Genomic DNA, 12,456 nt, shown 5'->3' with positions numbered 1-12,456 from the left:
TGGGGGTGCAAGTGATTGGGGATAGCCCCATTTTAGGGTGCACTTCATTGGGAGTAACCCCCGTTTTGGGGTGTGGGTCCGTGGGGGTCAATCCCACTTCGGGGTGCAGCTGGCTGAGGGGGGTCACCGCCATTTGGGGTGCACCTGATTGGGGTCAACCCCATTTTAGGGTGCAGCTGGTTGGGGTTAACCCCATTTCGGGGCGCAGCTGGCTGGGGAGGGTCACCCCCATTCCAGGTGCACCCGGTTGGAGTCACCCCCGTTTTGGGGTGCAGCTGAGCTGGGGCAATCCCCGTTTCGGGTTGCAGCATGTGGTGGGTGCTCCTCCCCCCCAGCCCCCCCAAAACCCATCCCCTCCCCCCGCTCCCCGCAGCCCCACCCCTCCACCCCTATCACTTCTCCTTCCCCGCACCCCGGGGCGGCCGCCATGCACCCATGGGTGCTGCTCGCGGTGCTCTGCACAGGTGGGGGGGACGCCTGGGTCCCCTGGGGGGTTGGGGGAGGGGGAATGGGGGTCCCCGGACGCCTGGGTCCCCTGGGGGGTTGGGGGAGGGGGAATGGGGCTCCCCGGATGGCTGGGTCCCCTGGGGTGGAAATGTTGGGGGACTGGGAGGGAATGGGGGTCCCCGGATGCCTGGGGGGTTGGGGGGGGGGTTGGGGTCCCCGGACACCTGGGTACCCTGGGGGGATGGGGAGGGGGAATGGGGGTCCCCGGACACCTGGGTCCCCTGGGGGGTTGGGGGGGCTGGAATGGGGGTCCCCGGACACCTGGGTCCCCTGGGGGGATGGGGGAGGGGGAATGGGGGTCCCCGGATGCCTGGGTCCCCTGGGGTGGAAATGTTGGGGGACTGGGAGGGAATGGGGGTCCCCGGATGCCTGGGGGGTTGGGGGGGGGGGGGGGGGGGTCCCCGGACACCTGGGTACCCTGGGGGGATGGGGAGGGGGAATGGGGGTCCCCGGACACCTGGGTCCCCTGGGGGGTTGGGGGGGCTGGAATGGGGGTCCCCGGACGCCTGGGTCCCCTGGGGGGATGGGGGAGGGGGAATGGGGGTCCCCGGACGCCTGGGTCCCCTGGGGGGTTGGGGGGGGGAATAGGGGTCCCCGGATGCCTGGGGGGTTGGGGGGGGGAATGGGGGTCCCTGGACGCCTGGGTCCCCTGAGGGGATGGGGGAGGGGGAATGGGGGTCCCTGGATGCCTGGGTCCCCTGGGGTGGAAATGTTGGGGGACTGGGGGGGAATGGGGGTCCCCGGATGCCTGGGGGGTTGGGGGGGGGGATGGGGGTCCCCGGACACCTGGGTCCCCTGGGGGGTTGGGGGGGGGGGATGGGGGTCCCCGGACACCTGGGTCCCCTGGGGGGATGGGGGAGGAGGAATGGGGGTCCCCGGACGCCTGGGTCCCCTGGGGGGATGGGGGGGGGAATGGGGGTCCCCGGATGCCTGGAGGGTTGGGGGGGGGGAATGGGGGTCCCTGGACGCCTGGGTCCCCTGGGGGGATGGGGAGGGGGAATGGGGGTTCCCGGACGCCTGGGTCCCCTGGGGGGTTGGGGGGGCAGGAGGGATGGGGGTCCCCGGATGCCTGGGTCCCCTCCTCCACCACCCCCTCCCCCCAGGGCTGCCCCCCATCCTCGGCTCCAGACTGGAAGAGGCGACAGCGATGGTTTTTCGGGGCGTGGGGGGCTCCTTCGGGCACAGCGTGGCCCAGTTCGATGGCGGGTAGGTGCCGCCCCATCACCCTTGGGTGCCCCCTCCTCCCCCATGGGACACCCCCTGACCGCCACCCCCCCCACCCTAGGGTGCTGGTGGGGGCTCCCCTGGAGCCGGGAGGGGCAGGTGAGACGGGACGGGTCTATCGGTGCCGGTTCGACACCGGGAGCTGCCAGGACGTCCTCATCGCTGGTAGGATGCTGGAGGGTCCCCACCGGAAGCCTGGGTCCCCCGGGAGGGCTGTGGGGGTGGAGAGGGGGCAGCCCAGAAGCCTGGGTCCCCCCTCATGCCCCTCTCCCCCAAAGCCCACCCAGAGGTAACCTCCATGTCTCTGGGCCTGTCCCTGGCGGCTCACGGATCCCAGCTCCTGGTGGGTCCTGTCTCCATCGTGATGGTCGATGGGGTGATGCGGTGGCAAGGGGGGGGGGGGGATGACAGTGGGTTTGGGGGGCTCTGGGAAGGTGGGTTGATCACCCCTAGCGAGGGGGCCTAGTGGGGTCTCCTGGGCTCTCTTGGGGTCTACTAGGGTCAATTGGTGTCTCTTGGGGGCTACTGGGGTCTACTAGGGTCTATTGGGATCTTTTGGGGTATGCTGGGGTCTCTTGGGGTCTACTAGGGTCTATTGGGATCTGTTGGCGTCTGCTGGGGTCTACTGGGGGCTACTGGGGTTCCGTTGGGATCTACTAGGGTCTATTGGGGTCTGCTGGGATCTCCTGGGGTCTGCTGGGGTCTCTTGGGGTCTTTTGGGGTCTGCTGGGGTCTTGGGGTCTATTAGGGTCTATTGAGATCTACTGGGGTCTGCTGGGGTCTCTTGGGGTCTACTAGGGTCTGCTAGGATCTACTGGGGTCTGCTGGGGTTTGCTGGGGGCTACTGGGGTTCTGACGGGGTCTACTAGGGTCTATTGAGGTCTACTGGGATCTCCTGGGGTCTGCTGGGGGCTCCTGGTGTCTCTTGGGGTCTACTAGGGTCAGGTAGGGTCTATTGGGGTCTACTATGGTCTATTGGGGTCTTTTGGGGTCTGCTGGGTCTACTAGGGTCTCTTGAGGTCTACTGGGACCTATTGGAGAATATTGGGGTCTATCGGGGCCTGGGGAGGTTGGGGAAATATGGCATCACGCTGTCTTGGGCCACAGGCATGCGGCCCCACGGCGCGGAGGGCCTGTGGGGTGAACATGGAGCTGCGGGGGCTCTGCTTCCTCCTGTCTGGAAGGAACACCCTGCCTCCTGCCCTGCCAGGTATGGGGGGGCCTGACAATGGGGTGAGGGGCTGTGTGGGGTAAGGAAAGCCTGATGCTGGGTTAGATGGGCTCTAGGGGGTTGATATGGGGCAAAGAAGACCAGACGCAAGGGTAGATGGGCCCCACAGGGTCAAGCTGTGCATCTTTCCCACTGCCACCCCCATTTCTCCTCCCCCCCAGGTTGCCCCATGAAGGCCTCTGACATTGTCTTCCTCGTGGACGGTTCAGGCAGCATCATGGCTCCCGACTTCGAGAGGATGAAGACTTTCATCACCCAGGTTATGAGCCGGTTTGAGAGCACTGACACCCGTGTAGGTGCTACCCCCCCACCCCAGGGCCGGGTCCTGGGCACCCATGGGTGGCCTAATCCTGCCCTATCACATGTCCTCCCCTTCCCCCCCGGCCAGTTTGCCCTCATGCAGTTCTCCAGTACGTCCACCCTCCATTTTGACTTCGCCACCTTTGCCCGGTTGTCCCTGGCGGAGCGGGTGAAGGAGGTCCTCCGCATCAGGCAGAGCAGAGGGACCACCTGCACGGCCAGTGCTATCCAAACCGTGGTGTAGGTCCTGCCTCCAGACCTGTCCTGCCCCCTCTCCCCGCCTCAGGGCCACCCCATCATCCCAAGATGACCATCCCTTCCCGGGACAGGAGGCAACTGTTCACCACGAGGCATGGAGCCCGGGGAGATGCTCACAGAATCCTCATTGTGGTGACGGATGGGGAGAAGTATGGGGACAACCTGGACTATGGAGACGTCATTCCTGAAGCGGTGCATGCGGGGATCATCCGCTATGCCATCGGGGTGAGGGAGTTCTGTCCACACATCTCCATCCATCTGTCCATCCCCAACATCTCCATCCATCCATTTCCAAGCATCTCCATCCATCCATCCCTCCCTCCCTCTGTCTCCATACATCTCCATCCATCCGTCCATCTTCAAACACCTCTGGCCATCCGTCCATCTACAAGCACCTCCGTTCATCTCCAAACTTCCCTTCATCCATCCACCCATCCATCTCTCAAGCATCTCCATCCATCCATCCATCTCCAAACATGTCCAGCCATCCGTCCGTCCACAAGCACCTCTGTTCATCTCCGAACCTGGCCATCCGTCCACCCGTGCCCAAACATCTCCATCCATCCACCCACCCATCCATCTCCCGCCATCCCCGTCCATTCTCTTCGTGTCCGTCCATCCCTCCCTCTCCAAACTCCCGTCCATCCAGCCCTCCTCCCCTCCCCAGACCTCTCCGTCCCTCCATCCGGCCATCCTTCTCTGACCACAGGTGGGCAGTGCCTTCACGGAGCCAAAAGCCGTCGAAGAGCTCCACACCATCGCCTCCAAACCCAGCAAGGACCACGTCTTCCGGGTGGACAACTTTGACGCCCTGCAGGGCATCCAGAACCAGCTGCAGGAGAAGATCTTCGCCATCGAGGGTACCGGGGGGCCGGGGGCGGCTTTGGGGTGGCCGAGGGGGGCAGCCGGTGCCCCGCGCTCACCCCTGCCTCCCCCCAGGCACCCAGTCTGCAGACAGCAGCTCCTTCCAGCTGGAGATGGCCCAGGAGGGCTTCAGCGCCCTGCTCACCCCCGTAAGTGTCCCCCGGCCACCCGCCGCCATCCCCACCCCCGTGGGGCGTCCCCGGGGCAGGACTGGCTCCTCTCCCCCGCCACCGTCCCTCTCCCCGTCTTTGCCGTTGCAGGAGGGGCCCGTGCTGGGAGCGGTGGGCGCCTACGACTGGTCTGGAGGGGTCTTTGTCTACGGCAGGAGCGGGGAGACCACCTTCGTCAACGTGTCCCGGGCTGCCAGGGACATGAACGACGCCTACTTGGGTAAGGGCTGCCTGGGACGGGGACGCACGGGCCCCCACCGGGGTGCCACAGGTGGTGGTGTCCCCTGTGAGGGTCCTGGGGGCGTCCGCGTCCTCGGGAGGGTGCCAGGGACGCGTCGGCAGCCTCACGGGGGCTGCGGGGAGAAGCCCGCGTCCCCGTCGGGGTCGCGGGGACGTCGGCTTCCGCAAGGGTCTTGGGGATGTCGGCGTCCTCGTGAGGTTCCCCGCGTGGGGCTGGGGACGGTGCGTTCCCGTGAGGTCCTTGGGGACATCAGGCCCCGGCGAGGGTCCCCACGAGCGGGCCGGGGACATCGGCGTCCTCACAGGTGTCGCGGGGACGCCGGGTCCTCGCGCGTGTCCCCGCGAGAGCCCTGGGGACGTCAGCGTCCTCCCAGTGCTCCTGGGGACACCGGTGTCCCCATGAGGACCTGGGGCCGTCGGCGCCCCCAGGAGGTCCCGGGGCCGTCGGCGTCCCCACGCGGCTCCTGGGGCCGCCGGCACCCCCGGCAGGGTCCCCCGCTGACCCCCGCTGTGACCAGGCTACGCGGCCGAGTCCCTGTCCCTGGAGGGCAGCCGGGCACTGGCGCTGGGGGCCCCCCGCTACCGCCACGTCGGCCGCCTCCTCCTCTTCCGCCTCCGCGGCCCCCGGGCTGCCTGGGAGCTCCTGGCCGATGCCACGGGGACGCAGGTGACGGCGGGGACGCGGGGAGGGGACGGGGGGGTGCCGGGGGAGGGGGAGCCCCCGGCCAGCCCCACGGCCGCTTCTCCCCGCAGGTGGGCTCCTACTTCGGGGCGTCCCTGTGCGCCCTGGACGCCGACGGGGACGGCTCGGCCGAGGTGGTGCTGGTGGGGGCCCCCATGTTCTACGGGGCTGGCAGCGGGGGCCGCGTGGCCGTCTGCACCCTGAGGCCGAAGGTAGGGGCCCCCACCCCACCCCACCCCACCCCACCCCACCCCGCTCGGCCCAGGGCGGGCAGAGGGGGCACCCAGCACCTCGTTCCCCCCAGGGCGGCCGGCTGCCGTGCCAGCAGGCGCTGCAGGGACAGCCCGGCCACCCCTTGGGCCGCTTTGGGGCCAGCCTGGCTCGCCTGGGCGACGTGGATGGGGACCGGTGGCCCGACGTGGCCGTGGGGGCCCCGCTGGAGGACGAGGAGCGGGGGGCCGTCTACATCTTCCGCGGAAAGCGGGGCGGCGTTGCCTCCCAGTACAGCCAGGTGAGACCCCCACCCCTGGTCCCGGGGGTGGGGATGTCCCAGGTCATGGGTGCGGGCTGGGTGACGGAGAGGTCTCGGGCGGCGGGGACCTCCTCGGTGCTGGAGAAACCTTGGATGCCGGACGCGTCCTGGGCAATGGAGATGTCCTGGATGATGGAGACGTCCTGCGTGCTGGAGATGTTCTGGGTGCTGGAGGCGTCTTGGGTGGTGGAGGCATCTTGGGTGGTGGAGGCATCTTGGGTGCTGGAGAGGTCCTGGGTGCTGGAGGCATCTTGGGTGCTGGAGATGTCTTGGGTGGTGGAGAGGTCCTGGGTGCTGGAGGCATCTGGGTGCTGGAGGCGTCTTGGGTGATGAAGGCGTCTTGCGTGCTGGCGGTGCTCCAGATGCCCCACTGTCCTGGAAGCTGGAGACCCTCCAATTGCTGAAGGTGTCCCAGGTGCTGGGACACATCTCGGGTGCCCGAGACGTCTCACCGGCTCGGGTGCCTCTGTCTCCCCCAGCGCATCTCGGGTGCCCGGTTCTCCAGCGGGCCACGCTATTTCGGCCAGGCCATCAGCGGTGGCCAGGACCTGACGGGGGACAGGCTGCCGGACGTGGCCGTGGGCGCCCAGGGACAGGTCCTGCTGCTCAGGTGCGGCCGGGGGACCCACCTGGGACCTTCCTCGGCCTGGAGGACGCGGCGGCCGCCACCAGTCCCCTTCCGGTCGTCCCCACCAGGTCCCAGCCGCTGCTGAAGGTCCGCGTGACGGTGGCTTTCCAGCCCCGGGAGATCCCTGCGGCCGCCTTTGACTGTCAGGAGGAGGAAGCGCTCAAGGGGGAAGTGGCCAAGGCCAAGATCTGCTTCCTCAGCACCAAGAAAACCCCCGATAACTTCGGTGAGGCCTCCCAGATGTCCGTCTGGACCCCCAAAGCATCCGCAGGTGTCCCCGAGACCCCCCGGAAGTGTACATGGACCCCCCAAGCCCCCTCCCCGTGTTCTCAAGGCCCCCAGAAGTCCATCTGTCCTCCCAAAGCCCCTCCAGGGATCCCCCAAGACCCCCAGACATCCCCGTGGCCTCCTAAATCCCCTCCAGATGTCCTCAAGACCCGCCGGAAGCCTGTCGGCCTCCCAGAGCCCCTCCGGATGTCTGCCAGCCCCGCAGATCTCCGTCTGCCCTCCCAGAGCCCCTCCAGACGTGCTCGAGACCCCCAGTCCCCCTCCAGATGTCCCGCGAATCCCCCGCGAGTCCGCGTGGCCTCCTAAGCCACCTCCTGCTGGCCTCCAGACCCTCCAAAATCCGCCTGGCTCCCCATCTCCCCCTTCCCCTCGTCCGGGGGGCTGCCCGAGACCCCGGCCGCCCACCTTGCCCTCCCTTTCCGTGCAGGCGGACAACTTTCCACCACCCTCCGCTACCAGGCGGCCCTGGACCCCGGCCGGGCAATGGTGCGGGCTGTCTTTGCCGGCAGCGCCGCCGTCCGCAACGGGACCCTCCAGCTGGGCGTGGGGCAGAGGTGCGAGACCTTCGCCATCGCCTTCACGGTGGGTGTCGGGAAAGGCCCCGGCGGGGCGGTCCGGGGGTCCGCCAGCCCCCCACGGCACCAGCCTGGGGGACGCGGCCGTCTCTCCGTGCTGGCAGGGGTGCCCACGGGACACGCTGGCCCCCCTGGTGCTGCGCCTCACCTACGATGCCGCGGGGGACCCCATCGCGGTGGCCGGGGGCCTGCGGCCAGCCTTGAGCGAGGACTCGGAGATGGTGGCCGTGGGCACGGTAGGGGCTGGGGGGCACCCCACGGCGGCGGCATTGAGGGGTAGCGGGGGGGGTGTAGGGTTGGGGGTGTGGAGGGTTGGAGGGATGGAAGGAGAGGTGGGATGGACGGAGGGAGGGACGGACAGAAGGATGGTTGGATGGATGGGAGGGAGCAGAGAGGGATGGAGGGATGGAAGGAGAGGTGGGATGGACGGAGGGAGGGACGGACAGAAGGATGGTTGGATGGATGGATGGATGGATGGGAGGGAGGAGAGAGGGACGGAGGGATGGAAGGAGAGGTGGGATGGACGGAGGGAGGGACGGACAGAAGGATGGTTGGATGGATGGGAGGGAGGAGAGAGGGATGGAGGGGTGGAAGGAGAGGTGGGATGGAGGGAAGGAGAAGAGGAAGGAAGGACAGATGGATCCAGGGACAGAAGGCAGGTGGGATGGATGGACGGCAGGGAGGATGGGAGGAACCAAGGCAAGATGGGCGGAAGGCAGGAGGGACAGACGCATGGACAGAAGGGAGGAAGGACAGAAGGATGGAGGGACGGGTGGGTAGAGGGGTGGGAGGAAGGAACGACACAAGGACGGACGGAAGGACGGAGACGTGGAAGGACATCTGTGCGTGGGGAGGGTTGGAAGGACCAAGGAGAGCCAGGGTGGGTGGGCAGACGGACAGATGGCTGGCTGAGGGGTGGGGGGACAAAGGAGAGGAAGGGCGGACAGCCAGCCAGCCGGCCAGGGGACGGACGGACGAAGCGTCTCTTCAGCTGCCCTTCGAGAAGAACTGCGGCGCCGACAACATCTGCGTCGACGACCTCCAGGTCTCCTTCAACTTCTCGGGGTAGGTACCCCCGTTCCCATGTCGGGGGACACCCGCGGGTGCCAGGGTCCGCCCCCACCTGCCCCCACCCGCCCTGTCCCCCGTCAGGCTGGAAACCGTCGTGGTGGGGGTGACCGACGTGGTGGACATCACCGTCACCCTCCGCAACCGCGGGGAGGACTCGTACGGGGCCACCGTCCAGCTGCATCACGCCGAGGCCCTCTCCTACCGCAAGGCCGTGGTGCTCCAGGTACCCCCACCCTCGCCGATCCCCCCAAATTCCTTCAGAGCCCAGAAGACCCCCCAGAAGTCCCCAAGACCCTCCAGAAGTTCATTTGGCCTCCTAAAGCCCTTCCGGATGCCCTCAAGACCGTCTACAAGTTTGTGTGGATGCCCAGCTCCCCTCCACATGTCCTCAAGATTCCCCAGAAGTCCGTGTGGCCTCCTGAACCCCCCCAGATGTCCTCTAGACCCCCTCGCAGCCCATGTAGCCCATCAAAGCCCCTCCAGATGTCCTCAAGGCCTCCCAGATATCCCTCTGCCCGCCCAAAGCCCTTCCAGATGTCCCCCAAGCCCTCCAGAAGTCTACGTGGCCTCCTAAACCCTCCCAGATGTCCTCAAGACCCTCCAGAAGCTCACGTGGCCCCCGGCCCTCCTCCAGACGTCCCCTGACCCCCCACGTTGCCTTGCCCTCCCCGGTCCCCTCCCCTGACACCCCCGGGCGTTCCCAGTCCTCCAGGAGGTCCCCGTCCCTGCGCTGCAACTCGGAGCCGGCAGCGGGGCCGCGGCGCAGGACCCTCTGCCTCGTCAACCACCCCATCTTCCGCCCCGGCACCGAGGTAGGGGGGTCCCCGGCGTCCCCGCGTCCCCCCAGCCCGCTCGGGCGCTGGGGGACGTCGCCGAGAGCCGGGCTGGGGGGTGGCACCCGGGCGTCCCGTCCCGCAGGTGGTGTTCACCGTCACCCTGGACGTACCGAACGGCGCGGAGCTGGGGGGCGCGTTGGAGGTGGTGGCCAACGCCAGCAGGTGAGGGCCGGGGGCGGGGGGGGCGGGGGGCGCGGGGGCAGCGGCGGGCTGAGGCGACCGAGTGACGCCCCCCGCCGCAGCGACAACGGGATGTCGGGCGGCCGGGAGCAGCGCGCCGAGATCCCGGTGAAGTACGGCGTCTTCCTCGTCCTCACCAGGTAGGGGATGCCACCTCCCGGGGCCGCCCCCCGCCCGGGCCCCGGGGTGCCGCCAGCCCCCGTCCCTCTCCCCAGCGTGCCCCTCCGCGCGCCCCCACCGCGTCCCCTCTCGTCCCCACCAGCGCCCCGGACTCCACCAAGTACGTCAACGTCTCGACCCGCGCAGGGGCCCCCGCCAGCGCCCCCGTCGCCCACCGCTACGAGGTGAGGGGGGCGGGGAGGAGGGGGGTCCCGGACGCCTGGGGCCCTCCCGTCCCCGCCGTCCCCACCGGCCCCCTCCCCGCGGCAGGTGAAGATCTTGGGCCAGCGGGGCCTCCCCGTCAACGTCACCTTCCTGGTCCCCACGGCCCTGGGGGGGACCCCGCTGTGGGAGAAGGTGGAGGTGACCCCCGACCAGGTAGCGGCCCCCGTCAGCCCCCCCCCCCAGCACGGGGGCGGCCCCGGAGCGGGGGCAGCCCAGCAAGGGGGGCCCCGGAGCTGGGGTCCCCACACCTGACCCCCCAGCAGGAGCTGGCGCAGTGCCGGGCGGTGGCCGAGCGCCCGGAGGACCCCGACGCCGGCCGGCGGCTGCGCGACCACGCTCTGCTGGTGAGTGCCGGCCCCGGGGCCGCGGGGCAGGGCTGCCCCGGGCTGCGCCCCAGAGCCACCCCCCGGCACCCGCGCAGCCCCCGCACCGCCCGGAACACCCCAAAACCTCTCCCCCAGGGCTGCCCCGGGGCCGCCTGCCGGGAGCTGCAGTGCCGCGTCCGGGAGCTGGAGCCGCCCCGGGCCCTGGGCTTCAGCCTCGGGGGGAGCCTGGCCCTGGGCTGGGTGGCAACGGTAAGGGGGCAGCCGGGGGGCAGCGGGGGGCAGCCGGGCTGCGGGGCTGACGGCCGTGCCCCGTGCCCCGCGGCTGCCCCGCGGCTGCCCCACGGCTGCCCCGCGTGTCCCCCCGCCCCAGAGCCAGCAGCCCAAGGTGGTGGTGCAGAGCTCGGCCCGGGTCGTCTACGATGTGGGGCGCTACTGGAACACGGGGGGGGGGGCCCAGCTCCAGGTGCGCCCGGACCCCGGGGGCCGGGGGGGGTGGGGGGGGGTGGGGGTCCTGGACCCCTGGGTCCGTGGGGGTGGCGGGGTGGGGTCCTGGACCCCTCGGTTCGTGGGGGTGGTGGGGTGGGGTCCTGGACCCCTCGGTTCGTGGGGGGACATTGGAGTCGGTTGGGGGTCCTGGACCCTGGGTCTGTGGGGGTGGTGGTGGGGGGTCCTGGCCCCCTGGCTGTGTGGGGGTGGTGGTGGGGGGTCCTGGACCCCTGGGTCCGTGGGGGTGGTGGGGTGGGGTCCTGGACCCCTCGGTTCGTGGGGGGACATTGGGGTCGGTTGGGGGTCCTGGACCCTGGGTCTGTGGGGGTGGTGGTGGGGGGTCCTGGACCCCTGGGTCCGTGGGGTTGGTGGGGTGGGGTCCTGGACCCCTGGGTCAGTGGGGTTGGTGGGGTGGGGTCCTGGACCCCTGGGTCTGTGGGGTTGGTGGGGTGGGGTCCTGGACCCCTGGGTCCGTGGGGGTGGCGGGGTGGGGTCCTGGACCCCTCGGTTCGTGGGGGGACATTGGAGTCGGTTGGGGGTCCTGGACCCTGGGTCTGTGGGGGTGGTGGTGGGGGGTCCTGGCCCCCTGGGTCCGTGGGGTTGGTGGGGTGGGGTCCTGGCCCCCTGGGTATGTGGGGTGGTGGGGTGGGGTCCTGGACCCCCGGGTCCGTGGGGTTGGTGGGGTGGGGTCCTGGCCCCCTGGGTCTGTGGGGGTGGTGGGGTGGGGGTCCCGGATGCCGGGGTCCGTGGGGGACATTGAGATGGGGTGGGGGTCCTGGACCCTGGCTCTGTGGGGGTGGTGGGGTGGGGTCCTGGACCCCTCATTCCGTGGGGGACATTGCGGTCTGTGGGGGTCCTGGACCCTGGGTCTGTGGGGGTGGGGGGTGTGGGGGTCCCAGATGCCTGGATCCGTGGGGGGCAGTGGGGTGGGGTGGGGGTCCCAGACACCTGGGTCCGTGGGGGGCAGTGGGGTGGGGTCCTGGACCCCTGGGTCCATGGGGCACTTTGGGGTGGGGTGGGGGTCCTGGACCCCTGGGTCCGTGGGGGGCAGTGGGGTGGGGGCCGGACGCCTGGGTCCCCCGGCCAGCCCCCCCCCGCAGGTGCAGACGGAGGTGGAGCGCCTGGAGACCCCCAACCCGCTGCCCCTCATCCTGGGGGGCACCGTGGGGGGGCTCGTGCTGCTGGCCCTGCTGGCTCTGGTGCTCTACAAGGTGAGGGGCGGGGCCCGGGAGAGCCCCGCCCGCAGCGGTGGGGCGGGGCCTGCTCCCCTCCCCCACCCCGGGCTCATCCCCTCCCCTTCCCCTCCCCTCCCCTCCCCCCCCCAGGTGGGCTTCTTCAAGCGCCGCTACAAGGAGCTGATGGAGGGCGACGGGAGCCCCACGGCCCCCCTGGGCGACCCCCAGGGCTGAGGCGGCCCCCGGACGCCGGGGTCCCGCGGGGGAGGGAGGGGGCACAAGGGGGCGCCCGGATGCCCGGGCCCTCCCAAATTCTGGGGGGGGCCACCCCCATTTTCGCAGCTACCAATATAGCCGCTTGGATGCTGGACACCCCCCGCTCCATCTCCGCCTGAAGTTGGGGGGGCCTGGGGGGGGCACGCCCGGGTGCCCTGGGGAGCTGTGCGACCCCCTCGTCCCTCCCGAGGACCCAGGTGCCCGGACCCCCTCGCCCGGGCCC

The 12,456-nt window shown here is 69.9% G+C and overlaps 1 protein-coding gene across 3 annotated transcripts; it reads left to right on the top strand.

The window, feature by feature from the left end:
- Positions 1-1,583: 1,583 nt before the first annotated feature.
- Positions 1,584-12,329, top strand: LOC142404211 (integrin alpha-M-like). Of its 3 annotated transcripts, none has more exons than XM_075490714.1 (29): positions 1,584-1,713; positions 1,793-1,896; positions 2,010-2,074; positions 2,839-2,941; positions 3,124-3,254; positions 3,351-3,502; positions 3,592-3,745; positions 4,230-4,380; positions 4,460-4,533; positions 4,645-4,774; positions 5,313-5,461; positions 5,548-5,688; positions 5,781-5,987; positions 6,488-6,618; positions 6,705-6,862; positions 7,352-7,506; positions 7,604-7,735; positions 8,491-8,564; positions 8,652-8,793; positions 9,275-9,382; positions 9,489-9,568; positions 9,649-9,726; positions 9,849-9,930; positions 10,016-10,123; positions 10,234-10,314; positions 10,432-10,545; positions 10,667-10,759; positions 11,883-11,993; positions 12,108-12,329. In XM_075490714.1, the coding sequence occupies exons 1-29, from the start codon at positions 1,655-1,657 to the stop codon at positions 12,189-12,191; spliced, it is 3,351 nt and encodes a 1,116-aa protein (XP_075346829.1). In that variant the 5' UTR covers positions 1,584-1,654; the 3' UTR covers positions 12,192-12,329. The 3 variants fall into 3 exon arrangements, with proteins under 3 accessions (XP_075346829.1, XP_075346828.1, XP_075346830.1); XM_075490713.1 differs by having other exon boundaries at positions 10,231-10,314; XM_075490715.1 differs by lacking the exon at positions 10,234-10,314.
- Positions 12,330-12,456: the final 127 nt, after the last annotated feature.

This window comes from Mycteria americana, unplaced genomic scaffold (assembly GCF_035582795.1).
Source record: "Mycteria americana isolate JAX WOST 10 ecotype Jacksonville Zoo and Gardens unplaced genomic scaffold, USCA_MyAme_1.0 Scaffold_91, whole genome shotgun sequence".
Classification (NCBI taxonomy): Eukaryota; Metazoa; Chordata; class Aves; order Ciconiiformes; family Ciconiidae; genus Mycteria; species Mycteria americana.
The sequence above is the reverse complement of the archived record's forward strand: the minus strand, read 5'-3'. Positions and strand labels throughout refer to the sequence as shown.